At 42.0% G+C, this 26,146-nt stretch overlaps 1 protein-coding gene across 4 annotated transcripts; it reads right to left on the bottom strand.

Annotated features, from left to right (window-relative positions):
• Positions 1-837: 837 nt before the first annotated feature.
• Positions 838-25,354, bottom strand: LOC135526316 (centromere protein I-like). 4 transcript variants are annotated; one of them, XM_064954582.1, is made up of 20 exons: positions 25,102-25,354; positions 23,485-23,622; positions 23,252-23,370; positions 22,981-23,088; positions 22,812-22,860; positions 22,665-22,711; positions 22,263-22,352; positions 21,940-22,071; positions 21,538-21,675; positions 9,427-9,547; positions 9,060-9,154; positions 8,739-8,856; positions 8,469-8,533; positions 8,061-8,170; positions 5,696-5,831; positions 5,316-5,440; positions 4,596-4,644; positions 2,211-2,429; positions 1,544-1,585; positions 838-1,362 (listed from the first exon to the last, which is right to left on the bottom strand). In XM_064954582.1, the coding sequence occupies exons 1-20, from the start codon at positions 25,268-25,270 to the stop codon at positions 1,219-1,221; spliced, it is 2,214 nt and encodes a 737-aa protein (XP_064810654.1). In that variant the 5' UTR covers positions 25,271-25,354; the 3' UTR covers positions 838-1,218. The 4 variants fall into 4 exon arrangements, with proteins under 4 accessions (XP_064810654.1, XP_064810655.1, XP_064810656.1 ...); XM_064954583.1 differs by having other exon boundaries at positions 2,211-2,426; XM_064954584.1 differs by lacking the exon at positions 1,544-1,585.
• Between the last annotated feature and the right edge of the window lie 792 nt (positions 25,355-26,146).

The raw sequence follows: 26,146 nt of genomic DNA, 5'->3' as shown, positions 1-26,146 counted from the left end.
AACTACGTAATATGTTGAAAATCCATATCCACAAACAGCCATGAAAGGCTACTGTATTTGGAGTATCCGTGTCCTGTGATATAGTCTAATTAGGATACTGTATAAAGGATCTTATGCATTCAGGCAATGTTTTCAACCATTCAAAACAAGAGCCAAACAAAACAGATGCAGGATAGTTCCAGACACCCATGGAGATTATGAGGTGACAAGGGTCTCTTTAAATCAGCCCATTAACACAGCATTCATTTTAAAATATTCATCCCCTGTGAGTTGCCATCACTGCATGATAATAACTGTATTTGTTGAAAGGAATTCTAATATTAAAAGCACACAATTAAAAACAGGTTACAGGAGCTAATGCAAACTTTCACCTTTGAAATTGAGGTACTTTGTTTAAACAGCAGGAAATAGAGACTGAGAGAGCCTGACACAGCAATGGTCCAATTATGATGGATTGGTAGACAGTCAGCAATGTATGTGAAATTGACCATTACATTGACATTGGTCTACTACTACGTTGAAAAAGAAAATAAGCAATGTGCTGAAATAATTGACTCAATAAATTGACACGAATACAGCTATAATACATGCAGTGTAAACACAGCAGACCTGTTAACCCCATTGTCAGTAATGGTGGTGCTCAGAGGGGAAAGTCTGTGGTGGCACAGTGAGAATGGAGGGTGTGTCTGGTTTCCCTGCACCCAGTATGTTCCAAGGTACTGTAGCTGGTGAGTGTATTAACTATCCAGATGGAACCCTCAATTAAGGGAAAATGTTGTTTTCCAGATGGTGGAGACAATAACTGCAATAGACGCTGATGATTTCACCCTTAATGAATTCTACAAATGGTTTTTAATAGAAAGGATATTCACATTTTCAATTTACTAACAGATCAGGGGGATGCTTTTGTCCCAAAAAATACAAATGAGATAAAATGCATTCTTATTAATGTGCAAGTTGCACCGAAATTATATAGATAGGTAAGCTATAGAAGAAAACAGACAGCACCAAGCATAATTCAAATATGGACAAAACTAAATAGAATGCAGTCAGGATTAGAAATAGTGGCTAATTACAGAGACAAAGACACTCAAGTCTCTTGTGAATCTTTCCTTGGAGAATATGGCAAGAGATACAACATGTACAAGTATTTTACAACAGGGAGAAGTGTCAGAGTCTTTTGTGTTTTCTGCTGCATCCTCCCGTTAGGCATGTCGTTTATCTGCTTGTGGGCTGGCTGCCTCTTTGGCCACTGATCCCAGCCGCAGAGCGCCGTTTGATGCTACTTTGGACAAACTGTTGGAGGCCCTGAAAGCCCTGAGAGAAGAGGAACTCCATGTACCAGTTCCACTGCTTCGCCGCCTACAGACAGAAAGACAGACAGCTTTACAGACCATCAACTACATACAGGTCATCCAGGACTCCCATGCCTGTGGCTCGCTGATCAATAGAAATGATCATGAAAAATGAATGGCACACTTCAAACGCACATCAGTGCACGTACATTACAAAAAAAACAGAAGAAGTAATAAGACTGTGGTACCTTTATGGAATTGAAGTCAATGTCCTTCCTCTCTGGCCAACACTGATAAAGAGAGAATTATTCATATTCAACAGTTACCCCCCCCAATAGAACAGTGTTGCAGCGGTTTCGGACCAAAAGGTACTTGGATTATTTAACATGATGAAAACTCAAGTCTCATGCAACACCCATGAATAATAAACTGTGATTCTGATCTTCTATGAAATATACATTCATACCACATTCATCCCCTTGTCCGACCTTAAACTTGATTAACTCAACTGGAGAGGATGGCTGCTCTCTTGAAGTTTGGAAATTAGACTTCATATATAAACTGAGCACAGGTAGCCTAGTGGTCAGAGCGTTGAGGCAGTAACTGAAAGTTTGCTAGATCGAAACCCTGAGCTGACAAGGTAAAAATCTGTCGTTCTGCCCCTGAACAAGGCAGTTAACCCACTGTTCCTAGCCCGTCATTGTAAATAAGAATTTGTTCTTAACTGACTTGCCTAGTTAAATAAAGGTTAAATAACATACATTTAAAAAACAGTTATGTGGACATTTATGGAAATTATATAAATATATATATTAGTTGAACAGATGTGAACATTATAAAATGCCTGGCAAATTTCAATATGTAAATCACAATGCAAATTAAATGATCACGAAAATGAATTAACTCTAAACTCACCTTGTGGTGAAAGTCGAGGGCACAGCCCAGGAAGGCAGGGTGGTGGTTGAGGTCAAAGCTTTTCCAGGGCTCGGGCACTTTGCTGAGAACCAAGAGCTCCTGGTCTACCTCGATGGCCATGCCTGGCAGGAACATCTTGGAGTTCCACAGGCAGCTCACCATGAAGAGCAGGTAGTGGTTAAACTCCAGGCTCGTCTGCCTGCTGATGTGAAACGCCTGCTGCAATCGGGGGATGACAAGAAAGAAGAGAGGAAAAAGGGAGCAATGGAGATATAGTTTAAACACTCAATCAGCTTGTGGCACATGCTAAATGAATAGCCCATCTTGTGGAATTTCACAGGGTCGGGTTTTGCGTGGTTAAATCTTGGGTCCATTATCTCCAATGTTTGCACGAAATGACCAATCTACATGCCGTTTATCGGATCCATTTTTCTTGTTAAGTCTGACATTTGGGATAAACATATTGCGTGTCTCAACCCAGAGACACACACTGAACAAAAATATACAGTATGTAAATGAGTTACAGTTCATATAAGGAAATCAGTTAATATAAATTAATTAATTAGGCCATAATTTATGGATTTCACATGAGTAGGAATACAGATATGCATCTATTGGTCACAGATACATAAAAAAGGTAGGAGCGTGGATCAGAAAACCAGTCCATATCTGGTGTGGCCAACATTTGCCTCATGCAGCGCGACATATCCTTCGCATAGAGTTGATCAGGCTGTTGATTGTGGCCTGTGGAATGTTATCCCACTCCTCTTCAAAGGCTATTAAAAGATGCTGGAAAATGACGGAAACTGGAACACACCGTTGTACACATCAATCCAGAGCATTCCAAAACATGACTATGCAGGCCATGGAAGAACTGGGACATTTTCAGCTTCTAGGAATTGTGTACAGATCCTTGCAACATGGGGCCGTGCATTATCATTCTGAAACATGCAGTGATGGCGGAGGATGAATAAATCAAATCATAGTTTGTCACTTGCGCTGAACACAGTGAAATGCTTACTTACAGGCTCTAACCAATAGTGCAAGAAAGGTATTAGGTGAACAATAGGTAGGTAAAGAAATAAAACATCAGTAAAAAGACAGGCTATATACAGTAGTGAGGCTATAAAAGTAGCGAGGCTACATACAGACACCGGTTAGTCAGGCTGATTGACGTAGTGTGTACATGTAGATATGGTTAAAGTGACTAAGCATATATGATGAACAGAGAGTAGCAGTAGCGTAAAAGAGGGTTTAGGGGGGGGGCACACAATGCAAATAGTCCGGGTAGCAATTTCGTTCATTGCCCGTAGCTTATGCATGAGGCACTTTGTTCACAACGTTGCCATCAGCCAAAACCGCTTGCCCATACAATGCCATACACGCTGACTGCCATCTGTCCAATACAGTTGAAATCGGGATTCATCAGTGAAGAGCACACTTCATTGTGCCAATGGCCATCAAAGGTGAGCATTTGCCAACTTAAGGCGGTTATGACGCCAAACTGCAGTCAGGTCAAGACCCTGGTGAGGACGACAAGCATGCAGATGAGCTTCCCAGAGACGGTTTCTGACAGTTTGTGCAGAAATTCTTTGGTTGTGCAAACCTAGTTTCATCAGCTGTCCAGTTGGCTGGTCTCAGATGATCCCGCAGGTGAAGATGCCGGATGTGGAAGTCCTGGGCTGGCATGGTTACACGTGGTCTGCGGTTGGGAAGACGATTGGACGCACTGCCAAACTCTCTAAAATTGTTGGAGGCGGCTTATGGTAGAGACATTAACATTCAATTATCTGGCAATAGCTCTGGTGGACATTCCTGCAATCAGCATGCCAATAGCACGTTCCCCAAAACTTAAGACATCTGTGGTATTGTGCTGCGTGACAAAACCACACATTTTAGAGTGGTCTTTTGTCCCCATCACAAGGTGCACCTGTGTAATGATAATGCTGTTAATCAGCTTCTTGATATGCCACACCTGTCAGGTGTGTTTGGATTATCTTGGCAAAGGAGAAATGCTCACTAACAGGAATGTAAACAAATTTGCGCACAAAATTTGAGAGAAATAAGCTTTTTATGCCCCATAATGACAAAGCAAAAACAGGTTGACATTTTTGCAAATGTATTCGAAATTTAAAATAAATAAATAACATTTCTTTCATACACTAGAATTGGCATACAAAATGAAAAATGTAATTTGTGTGTTTTTGGTTTGAACAAGTAACCACCTAAATTGGCTTTTCTTTATCAGCACTTAATACTAATAGTTTTGTTCATCATGTGGACGGGTAGAAGTGGCCACTTGAGGAGCCTTGAATGGCTTGATTACGCAAAAACACTTAAACATACAAAGCAGAAAACGTATCTTAAAGTGAGAACTTTCATTACCTTGGTCTCCTGTTGTTGACACTTAGCAGAGGTCAGATTCTTCTTGTACCTGAAAAAACAGCAATGACCTTAGTCGTCTGTTTAAGGGTAGAAAAACAACCACATTGCTTTCTATGTTATGTAAACAACATCTATCCTAAAGGCCATTTATTGCGAGCAGAATATTTTACGATAAATAAAACAACAACCATAGTCGCAGTAAATGTATATCAGACCAGATCTTTGGCCTGTTTTATTAAAAGCAGTGCTCTTTTGTCATGCTGTAGAGATATGTTTTATGTGTAACACTTGGTTGAACTGTTATACTCAGTATACAGAGGATACAAGCAATTTGTGCGACAAGATATTCATGCTTCAGTAATGCATGCCGTTTGCATTCTTCATGGCCTTAAAACACTTTCTCCGGGAAAATGGATCTTAGTGCAATTCTGCATCCTGGACCCTTCATTATCATGAATCTTAAATGCAATGTTCTGGCGTGCTGCATCAAGACTGCTCATTCACTTCAAATACATACACACACACACACATACATACATGCATACATACATATAGGAGAAAGTTTGACATCCATGTTGATGCTTTGCACACGACATTACAGTGATGGTTTGTGAGTGAAAGATGACATGCTAACGTGATGGTGTCGAGTCCCAGCGTCAACGCCGTCAGAACTGGTGTAGACATGATCGTAACGGGGTTGACGTCACCACTCCTCCCCACCTGTACATGATATAGCAGAGGCGGTCCACGCTGACGGGGTCGGTGGCGAACAGGGTCGGGTAGAACACTCCCGCAGGGAGCATGACCACGAGGGGGAGCCCGTACTTCAGGAACATGTCACACACCTGCATGGCACGCACCGAGGCACAGGGACACACACGTCAACACCACATGACGAAAATCTTAAGTCTCTTTTTCTAAATGGAGCATGAATATATAAAAACGGACATAGTGCATTCTGCTTGTAATGAATGCGATTACAATGATCAACTGCTTATAAAGATCAAACATTTTCCTTTGTGATCACTACAAGAGTGCACGGTATTTGAATTTTCTTTATGTATTAAATGAAATGTATTGGCATAATCTGGATTGATTACCGTCTCATAGAAGTCCAGGATGAAGCTGAGGAGCAGGGAGTGGCAGCCCTCTAGCTGCAGCCCCACTGTGGCCAGGCGGCCCACGAAACGCACCAGCTCCATGACGGAGTCCATGAAGCTAGACAGAGTCATGTTCCTGGGAAGGCAGGGTACTTACATACTGTAAACCTTTATACAACACAAAACACTGGCCATACTATGAGGGAAGCGCATGAGTCGCAATAATGCATGGGACTACTGAGACGGTCAAAACGGGGTCTTTGCCCTTGGATCATATGAATTTCTCCTTCAGAAGACCCTTCCATCTTAGTTAATGCAATAAAAGACTATAACCAAATCAGCGCTGAGTGTGAAGCAATGTGGCCGGGCGTTATGAGATGCACACACACTGCAGTTCATTCCGATGCTGCGTTCCAAAGGACAGTGCTGAGGATGTACCGAGGAGGTTGAGAGGAGGCGGCCAACCACACACTACAGCCATTGATTTAAGCATTGCGTTTCATTGAGTTTCCATCCAGAGATTAAGTTGAAAATGGGAAGGGAATAAAAATGTATTGGAGACCTCTTTAACCTTGATGGGTTTGGATTGGGCGTTTGTGAAGAGTTAGAAATCTGGAGAGGAAGACAGTGAAATACAGTGCATTCAGAAAGTATTCCGACCCTTTGACTTTTTCAACATTGTTACATTACAGGCTAATTCTAAAATGGATTACATACATTTTTCCCCTCATCAATGTCCACACAATACCCCGTAATGACAAAAAGGTTTTTAAACATTTTTGCAAATGGATTAAAAATAAAAAACGGAAATATCACATTTAATAAGTATTCAGACCCTTTACTCAGTACTTTGGCAGTGATTACAGCCTCGAGTCTTCTTGGGACTGACACAACAAGCTGGGCACACCTGTATTTCGGGAGTTTCTCCCATTCTCATCTGTAGATCATCTCAAGCTCTGTCAGGTTGGATAGGGAGTGTCACTGCACAGCTATTTTCAAGTCTCTCCAGAGATGTTCGATCGGGTTCAAGTCCAAGGACATTCAGAGACTTTTCCCCGAAGCCACTCCTGCGTTGTCTTGGCTGTGTGCTTAGGGTTGTTGTCCTGTTGGAAGTTGAACCTTCGCCCCAGTCCGAGGTCCTGAAGCAGGTTTTCATCAAGGATCTCTCTGTACATTGCTTCGTTCGTCTTTCCTTCGATCCTGACTAGTCTTCCAGTCCCTGCTGCTGAAGAACATCCCCACAGCATGATCTTGCCACCACCATGCTGCACCATATGGATGGTGCCAGATTTCCTCCAATCAATCAATCAAATGTATTTATAAAGCCCTTTTTACATCAGCCGATGTCACAAAGTGCTGTCCAGAAGCCCAGCCTAAAAGACCAAACAGCAAGCAATGCAGATGTAGAAGCATGGACGTGATGCTAAGCATTCAGGCCAAAGAGTTCAATCTTGGTTTCATCAGACCAGAAAATCTTGGTTGTCTTTCTCGAAGGTTCTCCCATCTCCACAGAGGAACTCTGGAGCTCTGTCAGAGTAACCATCGGGTTCTTGTTCACCTCCCTGACCAAAGCCCTTCTCGCCAGATTGCTCAGTTTGGCTGGGCGGCCAGGTCTAGGAAGAGTCTTGGTGGTTCCAAACTTCTTCCATTTAAGAATGATGAGGGCCACTGTGTTCTTGGGGACCGTCAATGCTGCATAAACTTTTTGGTACCCTTCCCCAGATCTGTGCCTCACCACAATCCTGTCTCGGAGCTATACGGACAATTCCTTTGACCTCATGGCTTGGTTTTTCCTCTGTGGGACCTTATATAGATAGGTGTGTGCCTTTCCAAATCATGTCCAATCAACTGAATTTACCACAGATGGACTCCAATTAAGTTGTAGAAACATCTCAAAGATGATCAATTGAAAGAGGATGCACCTGAGCTCAGCTGAATACTTATGGAAATAAGGTATTTCTGTTTTTTATTTTTTTAATACATTTGCAAACATTTCTAAAAACCTGTTTTCGCTTTGTCATTATGGGATATTGTGTGTAGATTGATGTAACATTTTGTATTTAATTCATTTGAGAATAAGGCTGTAACATAACAAAATGTGGAACAAGGGAAGGGATCTGAATATTTTTCAAATGCACTGTATGTCTTTAACTCAAAAAAGTTACAGGGCTGAGGTGCTAGAAGTGTGAGTGAGTGACAGTGAGTGACAGTGAGTGAGTGACAGTGGGTGAATGACAGTGTGTGAGTGACTGAGTGGGACAGGGACGTGTCTGAGCGAATGAGTGGGACAGGGACGCATCTGAGCGAGTGAGTGGGACAGGGACGCATCTGAGTGAGTAAGTGGGACAGGGACAGTGAGACTCACATGGGTGTGTGGCTGTTTAGACTGATGTCCAGGCCATCCTCCAGGGCATACACAGAGTGCCAGGTCAGCCACTTCAACAGCATGTTGTTCAGACAGTCAATCACACTGCACTAGAGAGGACAAACAACAGAGGGGTGTTGGAGTTTAAACATATTCAAAGTGGAAAAAAACAAGAGGGATAGTTAGAACTACAACGGGGTCGTGTTCATTAGGGCACACTGTAGCAAAACTTTGTCAAACGTAGTTGCTCCCTGTTTCAATATGTTTTCTTCCGTTTGGTACAAATTGAATACTACCCGGGATTAGACTGCTGATAGCTGGACTGTACATGGATATGGTGGTATGATGCAATCTTCTTAAGTTTGATTCAAAGCAGGATCTATTTCCAGGGATTCTGTTTACTATTACCTTGAAGAAGAGCGTGGAGGTGAAGAATAGCTGCATGAGGGGCTCAAACAGAAGTTGGCTGATACCTGGGAGAGATGGGGAGAGTAATGAACTCAACATTCCTAACCATGCAAACCCCAGCACATTGCAAGCTAGCAGCATATGCCAGGAAGCCTGGGAAATGTAGTCACGTGCCCCCCCTCCCCCCGTTACAGTTCATCTGTTTAATTAGGGGAAAGAAAGACTGGAGGAAATTAGCGTGAGGCAGCCAAGCAAACAGGGCCTACTCACAGGAACTGGGGACCACAGGGATGTCACTCAGCAAGCCTAGGATCTGGGGGCGGAGGAGTGAACCATCCCAAACGTTCAGGAACTTGTAGAGGAAGCCCTCTGTGCTGGAGAAGCCCTCCTGAGGAGGAGGGGGGAGACAAAACATATGCATCTCAAATTAGCGTTTGACTGTGGCATAATTTATTAATGAACAGAAGGGGAGAAGTGAGAGCAGAAAATAGAGAGTTTAACCCACTCTTATAGATACAGATCTGGCAAAAGGGGAGGGGAATGGGAGGTGAGAGGGGCCTGGATGGCGGCGATGAGGGGGCTAAGGTTCACCTGGAGGAAGTGCTGTGTGGAGAGCAACCTGTTGAGGAAGTGGAGTGCCTCGGACGAACTCCCAGAGCTCCTGTCCCTGCTGCAGTATAGAAACTCTGAAACATCCCCCCCCAAAAAATACATTTTTTATTAAATAAGTGATGAGAGATTTGTTAGTTCTACAACATTGACACCAAAACTCTTTCTTTTCATAAAAGCTTTTCAGACTATTGCTTTATGCCTACAGGGAATTGATGAGGGTCCATTTGGAGGGTACAGAGATTTGATTGTTTTGGCCTTTTTTCTTTATACTTCCCTCTTTCACGATGAAAGAGAGACAATGGAGGGAAGACGTAGCGTTTGATGAATGATGAGTTCATGGTTTTACCCTCATGGAGGGCGTGGCCCAGCCAGAAGTTGAGTCGGAGGAAGGCGGAGACATCCTGTACGTAGTCCAGGTAACAGAGGGCCAGACTGGAGCCCAGCAGAGAACCCATCTGGGATGGGAGCTGTGGAAGAGGGGGAGATTATTATTAAACCAGTCAACACACACACACACTCAGTATGAACCCCATCAAACCCCACCACCCTTAAAAACACACACTATCATTATACTCATGAAACCCACCACTTAACCACAAACACAGAGACCATCAAACTCCAAAGTTCCATCATGTTCTGAACAGCTTCATGTCAGGAGATTAGCATTATATTATTGAAGTCTTCATGTTATTGAATAAGAGGATCTCTGTTGCCAGTGCCCTTGTATTCATTGGGTGAGCAATCTTTCTGTCACTGACTGGACTAAATCTGTCACATCTACTAATCCTCATACTACAGCCATCATGGATATGTCTGTTGCAGGCAGCATTCAGACATTTCTCCACACGGAGTGGTCTGTCTGTCTGTTGTGTGAACAGCTGCCTGGTAATATGGGAACTTAAGCATAATAATTAAGAAAAAAATAGACCGATTGTCAACAGACATGGCTGAGTCTTCCCATAACTAAGGAGCAACGGCATTGGTCGTCTGAGAAACGACTGCTTTTAATGATTGGTGGGGAGGGGGGGGGGCGCTATCTTAAGGAATCAGTGATCCCCCAACGGTGCTGCTGCTGATTTGTTTGCACTGCATGATCCAACAGTACTAGCTGATCTGTTTGTCTGACGTCCTGCACAGCGTTAGTAGCCGTGATGCCATAAAAAGTAGTAAGTGCTGTCACAATGGCTTGTTGCACACGTTGGCTCCTTGAGGTAGAGCTGGGACGATAAACAGCAAATGATCGACACATTTTGCTGATATCATTCATTACGATAAGTAGCCTATGCTAGAAAAATGTGAAGCTTGAAATGAAATAAGTGTGCTAATATGGGTGATTTTTAATGGGACAACTGATGGCTACAACCATCAAACTAGTAGTAGTTTAAAGTGGGGCTGGGTGATATATCGAATGAAACCGATTAATTCAAATGTATGTATTTGTGCGATATTCCAATTGCCTGTATCGCAATATTTTTTTTATAAAGTGTTTATGCCCACATGTTTTCATGTTCTTTTTGGTTCCTTCACTCCTGTGCGGTGGTCAATGACTGTAGGCTGTGTGTACCTTCCAAGCACCTTCTCAAGATCACTTCTTCCTCTATGACAAGCAGTTTCAACTCACAATTTTTATTTGTATTTATTCATTTTATTTATTTTTTCACCCCCCCCCCCCTTCGGGGGACAAAAATTTACATACACTCAATTAGTATTTGGTAGCATTGCCTTTAAATTGTTTAACTTGGGACAAACGTTTTGGGTAGCCTTCCACAAGCTTCCAACAATAAGTTGGGTGAATTTTGGCCCATTCCTCCTGACAGAGCTGGTGAGGGTGATTGACCGTCATCTTGAACTTCTTCCATTTTCCAATAATTGCGCCAACAGTTGTTGCCTTCTCACCAAGCTGCTTGCCTATTGTCCTGTAGCCCATCCCAGCCTTGTGCAGGTCTACAATTTTAACCCTGATGTCCTTACACAGCTCTCTGGTCTTGGCCATTGTGGAGAGGTTGGAGTCTTTTTAAATTGGAGTGTGTGGACAGGTGTCTTTTATAGAGGTAACGAGTTCAAACAGGTGCAGTTAATACAGGTAATGAGTGGAGAACTGGAGGGCTTCTTAAAGAAAAATTAAATAGGTCTGTGAGACCCAGAATTCTTACTGGTTGGTAGGTGATCAAATACTTATGTCATGCAATAAAATGCAAATTAACTACTTAAAAGTCATACAATGTGATTTTCTGGATTTTTGTTCTTGATTCCGTCTCTCACAGTTGACGTGTACCTATGATAAAAATTACAGACCTCTACATGCTTTGTAAGTAGGAAAACCTGCAAAATCAGCAGTGTATCAAATACTTGTTCTCCCCACTGTGTGTTTAACTGCACATGTGACATAACTCCACCTTTCCCGTTCGTAATATCATTAACAAAGATACACATCTTAAAAAAAGAATTATTCCATGAATATACAAAATGATTTAAATACAAATATTTGAATTTAACCATATTATTTCAAAGCTGCCCAGTGACACAGGCCTATCAGACGAGCTAAATTACTTCTATGCTCGCTGAGGCAAGTAACACAGAAACATGCATGAGAGCATCAGCTGTTCTGGACAACTGTGTGATCACGCTCTCTGCAGCCGATGTGAGTAAGACCTTTAAACAGTTCAACATTCACAAGGCTGCAGGGCCAGACGGATTACCAGGGCATACATGTACTCCAAGCATGCGCTGACAAACTGGCAAGTGTCTTCACTGACATTGTCAACCTCCCCCTGTCCGAGTCTAATACCAACATGTCTCAAGCAGACCACCATAGTCCCTGTGCTTAAGAACAAACACTAAGGTAACCTGCCTAAATGACTACCGACCCGTAGCACTCAAGTCCGGAGCCATGAAGTGCTTTGAAAGGCTGGTCATGGCTCACGTCAACAACATTATCCCAGAAACCCTAGACACACTCCAATTTGCATACCGCCCCAACAGATCCAGATGACGCAATCTCTATTGCACCCCACACTGCCCTTTCCCACCTGGACAAAAGGAACACCTATGTGAGAATGCTATTCATTGACTACAGCTCAGTGTTCAACACCATAGTGCCCACAAAGCTCATCACTGAGCTAAGGACCCTGGGAGTAAACACCTCCCTCTGCAACTGGATCCTGGACTTCCTGATGGGTAAGGGTAGGTAACAACACATCCGCCACGCTGATCCTCAACACGAGGGCCCTTCATGGGTGCGTGCTCAGTCCCCTCCTGCACAATCACGGCCAGGCATAAAGTTAAACGACGACACAACAGTGGTAGGATTGATCACAGACAAGTTAGCCTATAGGGAGTGTAGAGACTTGGCCGTGTTGTGCCAGGACAACCTCTCCCTCAACATGATCAAGACAAAGATGATGATTGTGGACTACAGGAAAAGGAGGACAGAGCACGCCCCCATTCTCATCGACGGGGCTGTAGTGGAGCAGGTTGAGTGCTTCAAGTTCCTTGGCGTCCACATCACCAACAAACTATCATTGTCCAAGCACACCAAGACAGTCGTGAAGAGGGCACAACAAAACCTATTCCCCCCTCAGGAGACTGAAAACACTTGGCATGGGTCCTCAGATCCTCAAAGGGTTCTACAGCTGCACCATCGAGAGCATCCTGACAGGTTGCATCACTGCCGGGTATGACAACTGCTCGGCCTCCGACCACAAGGCACTACAGAGGGTAGTGCGTACGGCCCAGTACATCACTGGGGCCAAGTTTCCTGCCATCCAGGAACTCTATACCAGGCAGTGTCACAGGAAGGCCTCCAGCCATCCTAGTCATAGACTTTTCTCTCTGCTACCGCACGGCAATCGGTACTGGAGCGCCAAGTCTAGGTCCAAGAGGCTTCTAAACAGCTTCTACCCCCAAGCATCTAATCAAATGGCTACACAGACTATTTGCATTTGTTTGTAAGTCCTGGATTTCAAGCCAATCTATATTGTTGTTGGATCTGATTTTAATAGCTAACATTTTGATGGCCATAATAGATAGATATGCCGACAGTGGGCAACCTTGTTTTACTCCGACAGTTTAGAAGTAGCCATTATTTACTATTTTACACCTGGGGTTACTTATACATAACTTTAACCCATTGTATAAGACATTCTACAAAATTAAAATGGTCTAGACATTTCTATATTAATTCTAGTCGTCCTTGATCAAAAGCCTTCAAAATATGCTATGAATACCAGACCTGGTTTCCTAGATTTTTCATAGCATTTTATTGATTAAAATACTTGTCTTGTATCTTGTCTTGTATCTTCCATGAAAAAAACCTGTCTGATCAGGATGAATAATATCCGACGACTCACTATTTGCATTTGAGGTTTGGTCCAACAGAATCGGTCAATAGGAAAATGAAAACACATTGAGACATTATTTTACTGGAATAGAGGAAGTTAACCTTTTTTATTTTATAAATAATACAAGACATACTTACAAACTACAACTACATCACACCTGCCCAGACCCACCATCTCCAGCATCACTTGGCGCCAATCTGCACCGTATTGTTTCTCTCCGTAGTCCACGGACCGAAGTTCTTTAAAAAGCATTTGACCTCTCCATTGCCTTAACCTTTCTAACGATACCCTTTTAATGTTTGAACTCCTCAAATTATGCACAAAGCAGGCACTGCAAAAACAGGAGTACCAAGGAACATTGATTCTGGAAATGGAATACTCAGTTTGTGTCGCACAGTATTGCGGTACCACGTACCGCTAACAGCATTTTAGCCAAAGACTGTTATACAAGCTGTCTAGTCTGTTTTATAAAAGCGCAATAAGCACAAAACACAATTAGATAAGGAATTGGCGACATGTTCTGAGAAATCATGTATGCCACTTGATTTATCTAGAAGAAAAAGAAACGCACACCTATAAAGACGAGGTGCTGGCTAGCGGAGTAGAAACTTGAAAATAAAAATAAAAGAGAGCCGCACACTCTTGGAGCTCAGATGCAAAAATTTAATACCAACGTTTCGGGTATAATTATACCCTGATGAAGACAGCTTGGCTGTCGAAACGTTGGTATTAAATTTTTGCATCTGAGCTCCAAGAGTGTGCGGCTCTCTTTTATTTTTAATGCCACTTGATTTAAACATCTGAACAAAGTGGACAGGCTAGCATGCTGTTCAAGCAGTTGGAGACAGACAGATTTTTTTATTTAACCTTTATTTAACCAGGTAGGCTAGTTGAGAACAAGTTCTCATTTGCAACTGCGACCTGGCCAAGATAAAGCATAGCAGTGTGAACAGACAACACAGAGTTACACATTGAGTAAACAATAAACAAGTCAATAACACAGTAGGAAAAAAAGGGTCTATATACATTGTGTGCAAAAGGCATGAGGAGGTAGGCAAATAATTACAATTTTGCAGATTAACACTGGAGTGATAAATGATCAGATGGTCATGTACAGGTAGAGATATTGATGTGCAAAAGAGCAGAAAAGTAAATAAATAAAAACAGTATGGAGATGAGGTAGGTATAATTGGGTGGGCTATTTACCGATAAGACTATGTACAGCTGCAGCGATCGGTTAGCTGCTCAGATAGCAGCTGTTTGAAGTTGGTGAGGGAGATAAAAGTCTCCAGCTTCAGCGATTTCTGCAATTCGTTCCAGTCACAGGCAGCAGAAAACTGGAACGAAAGGCGGCCAAATGAGGTGTTGGCTTTAGGGATGATCAGTGAGATACACCTGCTGGAGCGCATGCTACGGGTGGGTGTTGCTATCGTGACCAGGGAACTGAGATAAGGCGGAGCTTTACCTAGCATGGACTTGTAGATGACCTGGAACCAGTGGGTCTGGCGACAAATATGGAGCGAGGGCCACCCGACTAGAGCATACAAGTCGCAGTGGTGGGTGGTATAAGGTGCTTTAGTGACAAAACGGATGGCACTGTGATAAACTGCATCCAGTTTGCTGAGTAGAGTGTTGGAAGCTATTTTGTAGATGACGTTGCCAAAGTCGAGGATCGGTAGGATAGTCAGTTTTACTAGGGTAAGTTTGGCGGCATGAGTGAAGGAGGCTTTGTTGCGGAATAGAAAGCCAATTCTGGATTTGATTTTTGATTGGAGATGTTTGATATGAGTCTGGAAGGAGAGTTTACAGTCAAGCCAGACACCTAGGTACTTATAGATGTCCACATATTCAAGGTCGGAACCATCCAGGGTGGTGATACTAGTCAGGCGTGCAGGTAGCGAACGGTTGAAAAGCATACATTTGGTTTTACTAGCGTTTAAGAGCAGTTGGAGGCCACAGAAGGAGTGTTGTATGGCATTGAAGCTTGTTTGGAGGTTAGATAGCACAGTGTCCAAGGACGGGCTGGAAGTATATAGAATGGTGTCGTCTGCATAGAGGTGGATCAGGGAATCGCCTGCAGCAAGAGCAACATCATTGATATATACAGAGAAAAGAGTCGGCCCGAGAACTGAACCCTGTGGCACCCCCATAGAGACTGCCAGAGGACCGGACAGCATGCCCTCCGATTTGACACACTGCACTCTGTCTGCAAAGTAGTTGGTGAACCAGGCAAGGCAGTCATCAGAGAAACCAAGGCTACTGAGTCTGCCGATAAGAATATGGTCATTGACAGAGTCGAAAGCCTTGGCAAGGTTGATGAAGACTGCTGCACAGTACTGTCTTTTATCGATGGCCGTTATGATATCGTTTAGTACCTTGAGCGTGGCTGAGGTGCACCCGTGACCGGCTCGGAAACCCGATTGCACAGCGGAGAAGGTACGGTGTGATTCGAGATGGTCGGTGACCTGTTTGTTGACTTGACTTTCGAAGACCTTAGATAGGCAGGGCAGGATGGATATAGGTCTGTAACAGTTCGGGGTCCAGGGTGTCTCCCCCTTTGAAGAGGGGGATGACTGCGGCAGCTTTCCAATCCTTGGGGATCTCAGACGATATGAAAGAGAGGTTGAACAGGCTGGTAATAGGGGTTGCGACAATGGCGGCGGATAGTTTCAGAAATAGAGGGTCCAGATTGTCAAGCCCAGCTGATTTGTACGGGTCCAGGTTTTGCAGCTCTTTCAGAACATCTGCTATCTGGATTTGGGTAAAGGAGAACCTGGAGAGGCTTGGGTGAGTAGCTGCGGGGGGGGGGAATCTGTTGGCCGAGGTCGGAGTAGCCAGGCGGAAGGCATGGCCAGCCGTTGAGAAATGCTTGTTGAAGTTTTCGATAATCATGGATTTATCGGTGGTGACCGTGTTACCTAGCCTCAGTGCAGTGGGCAGCTGGGAGGAGGTGCTCTTGTTCTCCATGGACTTCACAGTGTCCCAGAACTTTTTGGAGTTGGAGCTACAGGATGCAAATTTCTGCCCGAAGAAACTGGCCTTAGCTTTCCTGACTGACTGAGTGTATTGGTTCCTGACTTTCCTGAACAGTTGCATATCACGGGGACTATTCGATGCTATTGCAGTCCGCCACAGGATGTTTTTGTGCTGGTCGAGGGCAGTCAGGTCTGGAGTGAACCAAGGGCTATATCTGTTCTTAGTTCTGCATTTTTTGAACGGAGCATGCTTATATAAAATGGTGAGGAAGTTACTTTTAAAGATGGGTGTGTTTATAACAATTCAACTGTTCTACCTTGTTAACTAGCAAATAGATACAAGTTGGCTGAAATAGCTGGCTACTCACTAGCACGTGCACTTGTGCTTGAGAGATGGTTTATGAGACCTGTGTTCATTTTCTATACCTGTGTTCATTTTCTATCATGCCTACTACAAGAAGTTAGTCATTATTAGTGAATGTGCATTATGCCTTGTTGTGGTTAAATTTCAAACAAAAAAGGGAATTTTCAGACCGACTTCCAAAGCCTGATCAGTGATTATTGCAACAACACAAAATGCCTTTAAAAAGCAACAAATCCCCTTGAAAACAGCCTGTGGCATCGATATGAGTCAGAAACTATTATAGTGTCAAAATTGACTACAAAATGTAAATAGAATAATTTTGGTCATAAAGTCAGTCTTGTCTAAAACTGAGTTTGGAACATCCGTGCATCAATGTGTACATGAAGGTTGGGTTTTGATTTGACAATGTACATGTGGCTACTAACATGGGGTGAACAGCTGCAGTGATTGCTCACTTTCCAAAGTAAGAACCTTATACCAACGGTCAAGCATGGTGTTGGTAGTGTGATGGTTTGGGGATGTTTTGCTGCATCAGGACCTAGACGACTTGCCTTAACACAAGGAACCATGAATTCTGCTCTATCAGAATTCTACAGGAGAATGTCAGGCCATCCGTCTGTGTGCTGAAGCGCAGCTGGGACATGCAGCAAGACACTTATCAAAAAACTCAAATCAAGTCTACATGAAAATGGCTAAAAAGAAACACATTTGAAGTTTTGGAATGGCCTAGCCAAAGTCCAGACCTAATCCCAATTGAGATGTGGCAGGACTTGAAACGAACAGTTCATGCTTGAAAACCCACAAATGTCGCTAAAATTATAGCAGTTCTGCACGGAAGTGGGACAAAATTCCTCCACAGCGATGTGAGAGACTGATCAACAACTACTACAGGAAGCGTTTGCTTGGAGTCATTGCAGCTTTAGGTGGTACAACTAGTTATTGCGTGTAAGGGGGCAATTACTTTTCTCACAGAGGGACATAGGGTGTTGCATTACTTTGTTTATGAAATATATAATTGTTGTGGTATTTGTTCACTCATGGTTTTGGTTGAAGATATTTTTTTAAATACTTGAATTATTATATGTAAAAGCAAAGACAATTAGAAAAGGGCCAAATAATTTTTCACAGCAGTGTATCTGTTTCGATCAGGTCAATGTATCTGACAAGCAAACAGTATTTGCGAGCGGCCATTTTGTAATTGTCAACAAATAATAACTTTTTCAATGTGGCTCCATGTGATACATCTTTGTTGGCCAGTTAATTAATAACCCGGGATAAACAAACCCTGATAAAGTCTGTAAACAGAGCAATGACAAATTTAGAAAACAAAACGACATGGAGCGAGCTCATGAATCTGTTTTATGGCTCCGGATAATAACAAACAAATTGCACTGACAATGCTAGCCATCATATTGAGTGGGAGAGAAAGTTGAGCCCAAGTTCTGTTCTAATACAAGCAAAACTGTGCTGGTGACATAGCTCCCCCATGTGGCCCTAAAAAGACATTACAAGTGAAAGGGGCAGTGCTGGACACCTTCAATAATTGATTTTTACAGCTAAGAAAAACAGTAGGGTGGGTGGGGTGATATTACTATAGCATCGTCTATCAACAATGATTGACAGCCATCGCCAATGGTGACGACATTGTGATGTGACAGATGATGGTTTAGTATATTTAAACTTGACATGGAGCTCGGTATATGTTATATACAGAGCACAAGAGGGGAATGTAGGCTAGACAGAGCAGAGAATTCCACCAAAGCAGAGCAAAATGTCCAGTCAGAATATTCTTTCTCGCTCTCTCTCTGTCAGCTGTGTGGGCCTTATAGCCTAAACCTATTTAAAAAAAGTTTCTATACAGTGCCTTCAGAAAGTATTCATACCCCTGTACCTTTTCCACATTTTGTTGCTATAAAATAGTATTAAAATGTATTTGTCATGTTTTGACAACAATCTACACAAAATACTGTCGAAGTTGAAAAGCATTCAACCCCGATTCAATACGTTAGTCTCTAAGAGCTTTACAAACCTGGATTGTGCAGAAGTTGCCCATTAATCTTTTCAAAACTCTCCACTCTGTCAAGTTAGTTGTTAATCATTGCTAGACAGCCATTTTCAAGTCTTGTCATAGATTTTCAAGCCGATTTAAGTCAAAACTGTAAGTAGGCCACTAAGGAACATTCAATGTCATCTTGTAAGTAACTCCAGTATTTAATTGGCCTTGCGTTTTAGGTTATTGACCCGCTGAAAGGTGAATTTCTCTCCCAGTGTCTCTTGGGGAAAAAAAAAACAGGTTATCCTCTAGGTCTTCGCCAGTGCTTAGCTCTATTCCTTTTCTTTTTAGACTAAAAAACTACCTTGCCAATGACAAGCATAACCATAACATGATGCAGCCACCACCATACTTGAAAATATGAAGAATAGTACTCAGTGATGTGTTGGATTTGCCCCAAACACAACACTTTGCATTCAGAACAAAAAGTTAATTGCTTTGCCACATTTTTTTCAGTATTACATTGCAGCCTTGTTGCAAACATGATGCATGTTTTGGAATATATTTATTATGTACAGGCTTCCTTCTTTTCACTCTGTCATTTAGGTTAGTATTGTGGAGTAACTACAATGTTGTTGAACCATCCTCCAATCACAGCCATAAAACTAACTGGTTTAAAAATCACCTGTCAACAGAGTTAGGAAGGACACCTGAATCTTTGTAGTGACTGGGTTTATTGATACACCATCTAATTAATAACTTCACAATGCTCAAAGAGATATTCAATATCTGCTGTTTTTGGTTGCTTTACCCATCTACCAATAGGTGCCCTTCTTTGCAAGACATTGGAAAACACCCCTGGTCTTTGTCATTGAATCTGTGCTTGCAGAGTTAGTCCCTGCAATTTTACTGACTTGTTAAGCAAATGTTTACTCCTGAAGTTATTTAGGCTTGTCATAACAAAGGGGTTGAATAGGTATTGATTTAAGACATTACAGCTTTTCATTTTTTATACATTTGTAAAAATACCTACAAACAGATTTCCACTTGATATTATCGCGTAGTGTGTGTAGACCGGTTACAAATTCAGGCTGTGAGAACAAAATATGGAAAAAAGTTAAGGGGTGTGAAAAGTTTCTGAATGTACTGTATATAAACGGACACTCCTTAACTATCTTGTGACTAACTCTTTAATTCGGTATGAATGACTTTGGGCTACTGGTAGGCTACACTTTCATAATTTTACGCCTGCATGGTTTTCTCCTCATGAAACAAATCTATCTAACGGAGTTCCATCTCAAAAAGTTGTTAGAATAGCGTAAAAGCGTATGGTAGCCAGGGGACTAATAATGAGAGAGTACAAACCACATCAAAACCCTACTTTTTTTAAGTGATATGTTTAATCAAGTTTAAGCTTATTAAGAAATAAATGATCCGTGCAGGGCGTAAAAATCATTCCATGCGAGGTTGAAAACCAAATGGCCAATTTCCTACTAGGCCTATCGTAAAAGCTTCAAGACAAGTTAAAGTTTTATCTAATAACCTAAGGCATCGTAAAGTTGCCCCTTTCATAAAGAACAAGAATGGATTGGAGTCTACAGGCCTAGGCAATTCTCTGTCACAGCTTTATGAGAGCCCAAACATACAATATAAAGAGAGGAGGATGAGGCAAATAAAGCAATTATTATCCAGTTCTGAAGACGGTACACTTTGTTTCCATCCAGCCCATGATTTATAACCTAACTCCCTATGACAAGACAGCCCCGTTCCTCATCAGTTGACTGTCACTTTGCTCTGTCATGTGCAAGCCACGCAGACACACACAAACCTGTTTTCAAGCTCCATCAGAAAGGAACACACACACATATAACACAATATACATATAAAATACATATACACACATATATATATTTTTAGAAGTATATATATATAAATATATATATATATTTTTTTTTTGAAGTATATATATATATTTTTTTTTTTTTTTGAAGTATATATATATATATATATATATATTTTTTTTTTTTTAGAAGTATATATATATATATATATATATATATATATATATATATATATATATATATATATATATATATATATATAGAGAGCACTCAGCCTCTGTCCAAGATTCCAACATTATATTTTGTCCAGTTGTAGCATGCAATTTTGCACTATAGCTAGGCCTGGGAATTGCCAGGGACCTCATGATAGAATATTATCACGATACTTATGTGCCGATTCGCATGTACTGCGATTTTCCCGATTCTATATGTATTGCGATTCTATATGTATTGCGATTCAATACTGCGATTTGATGTTCCAAACATATTGCTCACTATACAAAGAGACAAGAGAGCGCATGAGAAAACGAGTTTTGAGTGTTGAAAACATGTTGGCTCACTATTTAAAAAGGGTAGAACAGGCAATAGGATGAAAAATACTGGAGTTTAGGCGCAGGTACAGCCAACTAGTGCTAGCTTACGCTACCTACAACAAAGTATTTTTGGGGGGGGTTGGCCAAAAGGGGGCAATACCATTGCATATTACAATGTTTTATGAGTACATAATCCCGATTGGAAAAAGTTGACATCGCCCAACCTTAAAACACAGTATATCCATCCTGTTTAAATCCTCATCTTCCATCTGTCTCAAAACAAGGTACCTCAAGGCCATACCATTGTGTGAATAATCAGGACTGTGTGAGTGAGTGAGAGATAAAAATAGATCAAAGAGCGAGAGACAGGGAGACGGAACGAGATAGTGAGAAAGCGAGACAGAGAGTTACCTCTATGCAGTGGAGGTTGTCCAGCAGCTGTGGAAAGGAGTGGAGCTGCTCCAGAGAGAACACCTTCCTGCTTCTGCTGGAGGAGAAGTTGCTCTGGATAGACGAGCTCAACGACGGTAACTCCAGGTGATGAAATTTCTGATAGGAATGTCAGTATATTGTAAACAGTCCATTAGGTTATGACAGTGCCACATAAAGTGTCTATTTCCAGATAGATCCAAAAAGCAAGGAGGGCAGTTGACTCAATGAGTCTCATGGTCAAAATGTCCTGACCCCTAATGATTTAAAAAAAATGGAGTATTTTTTTTGTGTGCTATACATTAGCAACAAGTCCCCTTATAAAGACTGTGTTTAAGGTAATCTGTCTCCTTGTCAGTGGTGTGCCATAGCTCATGGCCTTACCCTCTTTCTGGAGTTGGTCTTGTATTTGAGCCCGAGGGACCGGCTGATGTCAGAGGACACCTGGCCGTTGTTCCTCTTCTGGACAGCACAGAGCGCCACCTTCCACGTGGAATTGTGGTTCTTAAACCCACTCTGAACGACAGCCGAAAAGATACACGTTGACATTACAGATGTTTGTCAGGGTTTCAATGAAGAGAATTGGATTTTCAGTTCACTTCCAGATCAGATATGGATGAAATCGACCTTAAACCTGATGTTTGGTGAACAACAAAGTGTGGTTTGTGCAATGGAAAGAGGTCACTAGGTGTGATCCGTGTACTAACCCTAATTCGTGATGGAAGAGCAAGCGTCACCAACTCGGGGTAAAACACTTTGTACAATGACAGCAAGTGCAACAGGAACGGCTGCCTGCCCTGGGGAGACAGAAGATGAGAGGAAATTAATGAAACTCTCAGTGCACCATGCTCACAGCGGGGACTCCGCTCTCAGGTTGATGGATGCAGCAATCATTTACAGAGTGCAACAACAGATAAATGGTACTGAGGATGTACTATTTATGGGGATTATGTAGAGCTACAAACAATATGCAAGTATTTTCTCCTCCTGCCATTTATCACAAACTATTTCATAATGGTAATACAATTTTTAGATGTCTCCCATGCATTCACTTGTATTAAGTTGGCAACACCTTAAAAAACAACATTAAAAAAAACTATTTGTTTTACCATTTTTGTTTGGAGGTCCAACAGTTTTCTGACTCTGAATGGCCGAACTATGACAGAAAGAAAATAAAAAACGAAGAGCAATGTCGTGCTGCAGGAACAATTTGGACCATATGGTAATGGTTCATTGAGTAACAAGAAGTCACTTACCACTTTCTCTCCTTGTCAAAAGGTAAAGCAAGTGGCAGATGTAAGGAGACTGAAACACAACAACTCAATCGTTATTTAAATAGCAATGCAATCTAATGCCAATGTAAAAACTCAAGACATTCATTGATATCATCAGAGCAGGGGGGGGGAATACGACTCCTGCACATACCAAATTCTCCTCAGTCACAAAGCTGAAGATGAAGCCATAGATGGCTCGAAGGTGGTCCTTGGAGTCGATCGTGTCGAAAACAGTCAGCACCCACCGAAGGAAAAGAACCTGGAACACACCCCATAACACCATTTTCAAACACGTATAGGGAAAGAGTACACAGAGCAATCCTGATGAAACTAGTACTGTAATGTTACGTTCAGTCTTCAGTGTCAACCTTTAAATATGTGAGTGTGACTTATAGACCCTTTGAGACATAGGAGCTCTTTACCTGTGTGCTGATTGCTATCTTGCCGACACATAACCACGACACTCCTCGAACAACAGCCTCCTGTGGCACCACGGTTGCGGGGATTAGAAACTTCAGGACCCGAACACACGTCACACCTCCTGCTCAGGGAAGAGAAAGCGCTGAAATGTTATGTATGGTCAAATTAATTCAGCATAGTGTAAATCTAAATTTCATGTCAGTCTGTAGTTGCAGTGGCTGCTGGTTGTTCGTACCCATACGTAAGCTCATAGCGTAGTCCAACATGACGGAGATGGCCTCAGGAGGCAGTCCTCGACTGAGCCCCACTCTCTCCACCAGCACCAGGTTCCTCTCCAGTACATCGTTCCCCGCGCATGGGGTACCTGCCTCCACTAGGAAACAAACAGCTCATGTGAAGCCATGGACATTCTGTGACTGGATGCGGTTTAGTTACTGTAGCTAGTTAGCTATTGAATTCCAGTGTACTTCATTAATAGCAAACAATGTTAGCAGGTAACATCCAGCTGTAACATTTTGAATCACATGATTGTATTTATTTTGTACGTTACGTGTAACGTTAGTTAGATATCCTCTTATTGTTTGTGTGATTAACCTTAGCATTAAATAAATATCTGTTGAATAATAAATTAAGTTATATGCAATTGTTGTACTTCGTAACTAAATTATCACTAGCAAATTGTGCATACTACATACCTTCCTTTCCTTGTTCAGTCTAACCATACCCGACCCACCACGCTGGTTATGCATTAGCTAACTAACGTCAGCAAAATACTACTCAACAAATTGGATGCAGTCTATCACAGTGCAATCCGTTTTGTCACCAAAGCCCCATATACTACCCACCATTGCGACCTGTACGCTCTCGTTGGTTGGCCCTCGCTTCATATGTCGCCAAACCATCTGGCTCCATGTCATCTACAAGACCCTGCTAGGTAAAGTCCCCCCTTATCTCAGCTCGCTGGTCACCATAGCATCTCCCACCTGTAGCACACGCTCCAGCAGGTATATCTCTCTAGTCACCCCCAAAACCAATTATTTCTTTGGCCGCCTCTCCTTCCAGTTCTCTGTTGCCAATGACTGGAACGAACTACAAAATGCACTGAAACTGGAAACACTTATCTCCCTCACTAGCTTTATGCACCAACTGTCAGAGCAGCTCACAGATTACTGCACCTGTACATAGCCCACCTATAATTTAGCCCAAACAACTACCTCTTTCCCTACTGTATTTAATTTATTTATTTTGCTCCTTTGCACCCCATTATTTTTATTTCTACTTTGCACATTATTCCATTGCAAATCTACCATTCCAGTGTTTTACTTGCTATATTGTATTTACTTTGCCACCATGGCCTTTGTTTGCCTTTACCTCCCTTATCTCACCTCATTTGCTCACATTGTATATAGACTTGTTTATACTGTATTATTGACTGTATGTTTGTTTTACTCCATGTGTAACTCTGTGTCGTTGTATGTGTCGAACTGCTTTGCTTTATCTTGGCCAGGTCGCAATTGTAAATGAGAACTTGTTCTCAACTTGCCTACCTGGTTAAATAAAGGTGAAATAAATAAATAAAAATAAGTTACAGTAAAAGGTCACTTTGGAACACAACATCCGCAGTCTCTGTAATGGTTGTTCCTATGTTGTGTCCAAGATAAGTAAAAGGGTGTTTCCAAAACAAACTGGGCGGGGTCTGATAAGATCACATAGCAATAAACTGGGCTGCCATACGGTCAAATAGCTAGTTCACTTTGGTTAAAAGGTAGCTACAACATTAACGATAGCTACGCTTGCCTTCTGCAAGCAATGTTATACTAGCAGGCGAGCAAACGTTAGCTTCTCTTGCTACCTTCTGAGAAGTAGTTCAGCGCAAGTACAAATGGATCCCCGGTCTGGTTCTTTCTTCTTTCCTTCTCTGCCACTCGCAAACTTCTATTAGAAGTTCGGCTTGAAACTGACAACTGGCTTTCAAATGAAGAGTCCAAATCTGTCCTCGTCAGGTTGGAAGCTTTTGCCATTGCTAGCTACATAGTTAAAAATCCACGTATTATCTTTTCCCCAGGCACGAAGTCAATCAAACAAAACTCAAATATTGCGCGCGATCGTTTGTTGTATGCATGCGCACTAACTACTTCCGAAAATGCGGTTGGCATCTAATCTAGGTTGCATTACCGCCACCTACTAGACTGGAGTATTTACTTTGCTTAAAAAATGTTTACAAAAATACTCTACCATCTAACACTAGGACGGGACACTACCACTCAACACATGCTGTAACTCTTCTGAAGTCTAATATTGCACCCCCAAGCACTTCTCTGCAGCTGCCACTACCACATCTATTTTCTGTGATTTACTTTCCATTTCAGCGGTGCAGTTGATAACCATTACTTTGAACGTTAAGAAGCCAACCTTACTGAAGCATATACAGTGCATTTGGAAAGTATTCAGACCCCTTGACTTTTTCCACATTTTGTTACGTTACAGCCTTATTCTAAAATGGATTAAATAAAAACTTTCCTCATCAATCTACACACAATACCCCATTATGACAAAGTAAAAACAGGTGGGAAAAAAATAAACAAAAATACCTTATTTACATAAGTATTCATACACTTTGCTATGAGACTCGAACTTGAGCTCAGGTGCATCTTGTTTCCATTGATAATTCTTGAGATGTTTCTACAACTTGATTGGAGTCCCCCTGTGGTAAATTCGCTTTATTGGAAATGATTTGGAAAGGGGCACACCTGTCTATATAAGGGCCCACAGTTGACAGTGCATGTCAGAGGAAAAACCTAAACATGAGGTCGAAGGAATTGTCCGTAGAGCTCCGAGACAGGATTGTGTCGAGGCACGGATCTGGGGAAGGGTGCCAAAACATTTCTGCAGCATCG

This window comes from Oncorhynchus masou, chromosome 32 (genome assembly GCF_036934945.1).
Source record: "Oncorhynchus masou masou isolate Uvic2021 chromosome 32, UVic_Omas_1.1, whole genome shotgun sequence".
NCBI classification, from domain to species: Eukaryota; Metazoa; Chordata; class Actinopteri; order Salmoniformes; family Salmonidae; genus Oncorhynchus; species Oncorhynchus masou.
This window is presented reverse-complemented; position numbering and strand designations above follow the sequence as displayed.

Bases quoted from the DNA above. Each gene is read 5' to 3' on its own strand.
- LOC135526316 (XM_064954582.1), bottom strand. From the start codon at position 25,270: ATGGCAAAAGCTTCCAACCTGACGAGGACAGATTTGGACTCTTCATTT. The intron at 22,861-22,980 runs GTATGTGCAGGA...GTTGTGTTTCAG, and splicing joins TTGTGACTGAGGAGAATTTG to TCTCCTTACATCTGCCACTT. The intron at 8,857-9,059 runs GTGAACCTTAGC...CCTCCTCCTCAG, and splicing joins CCACACAGCACTTCCTCCAG to GAGGGCTTCTCCAGCACAGA.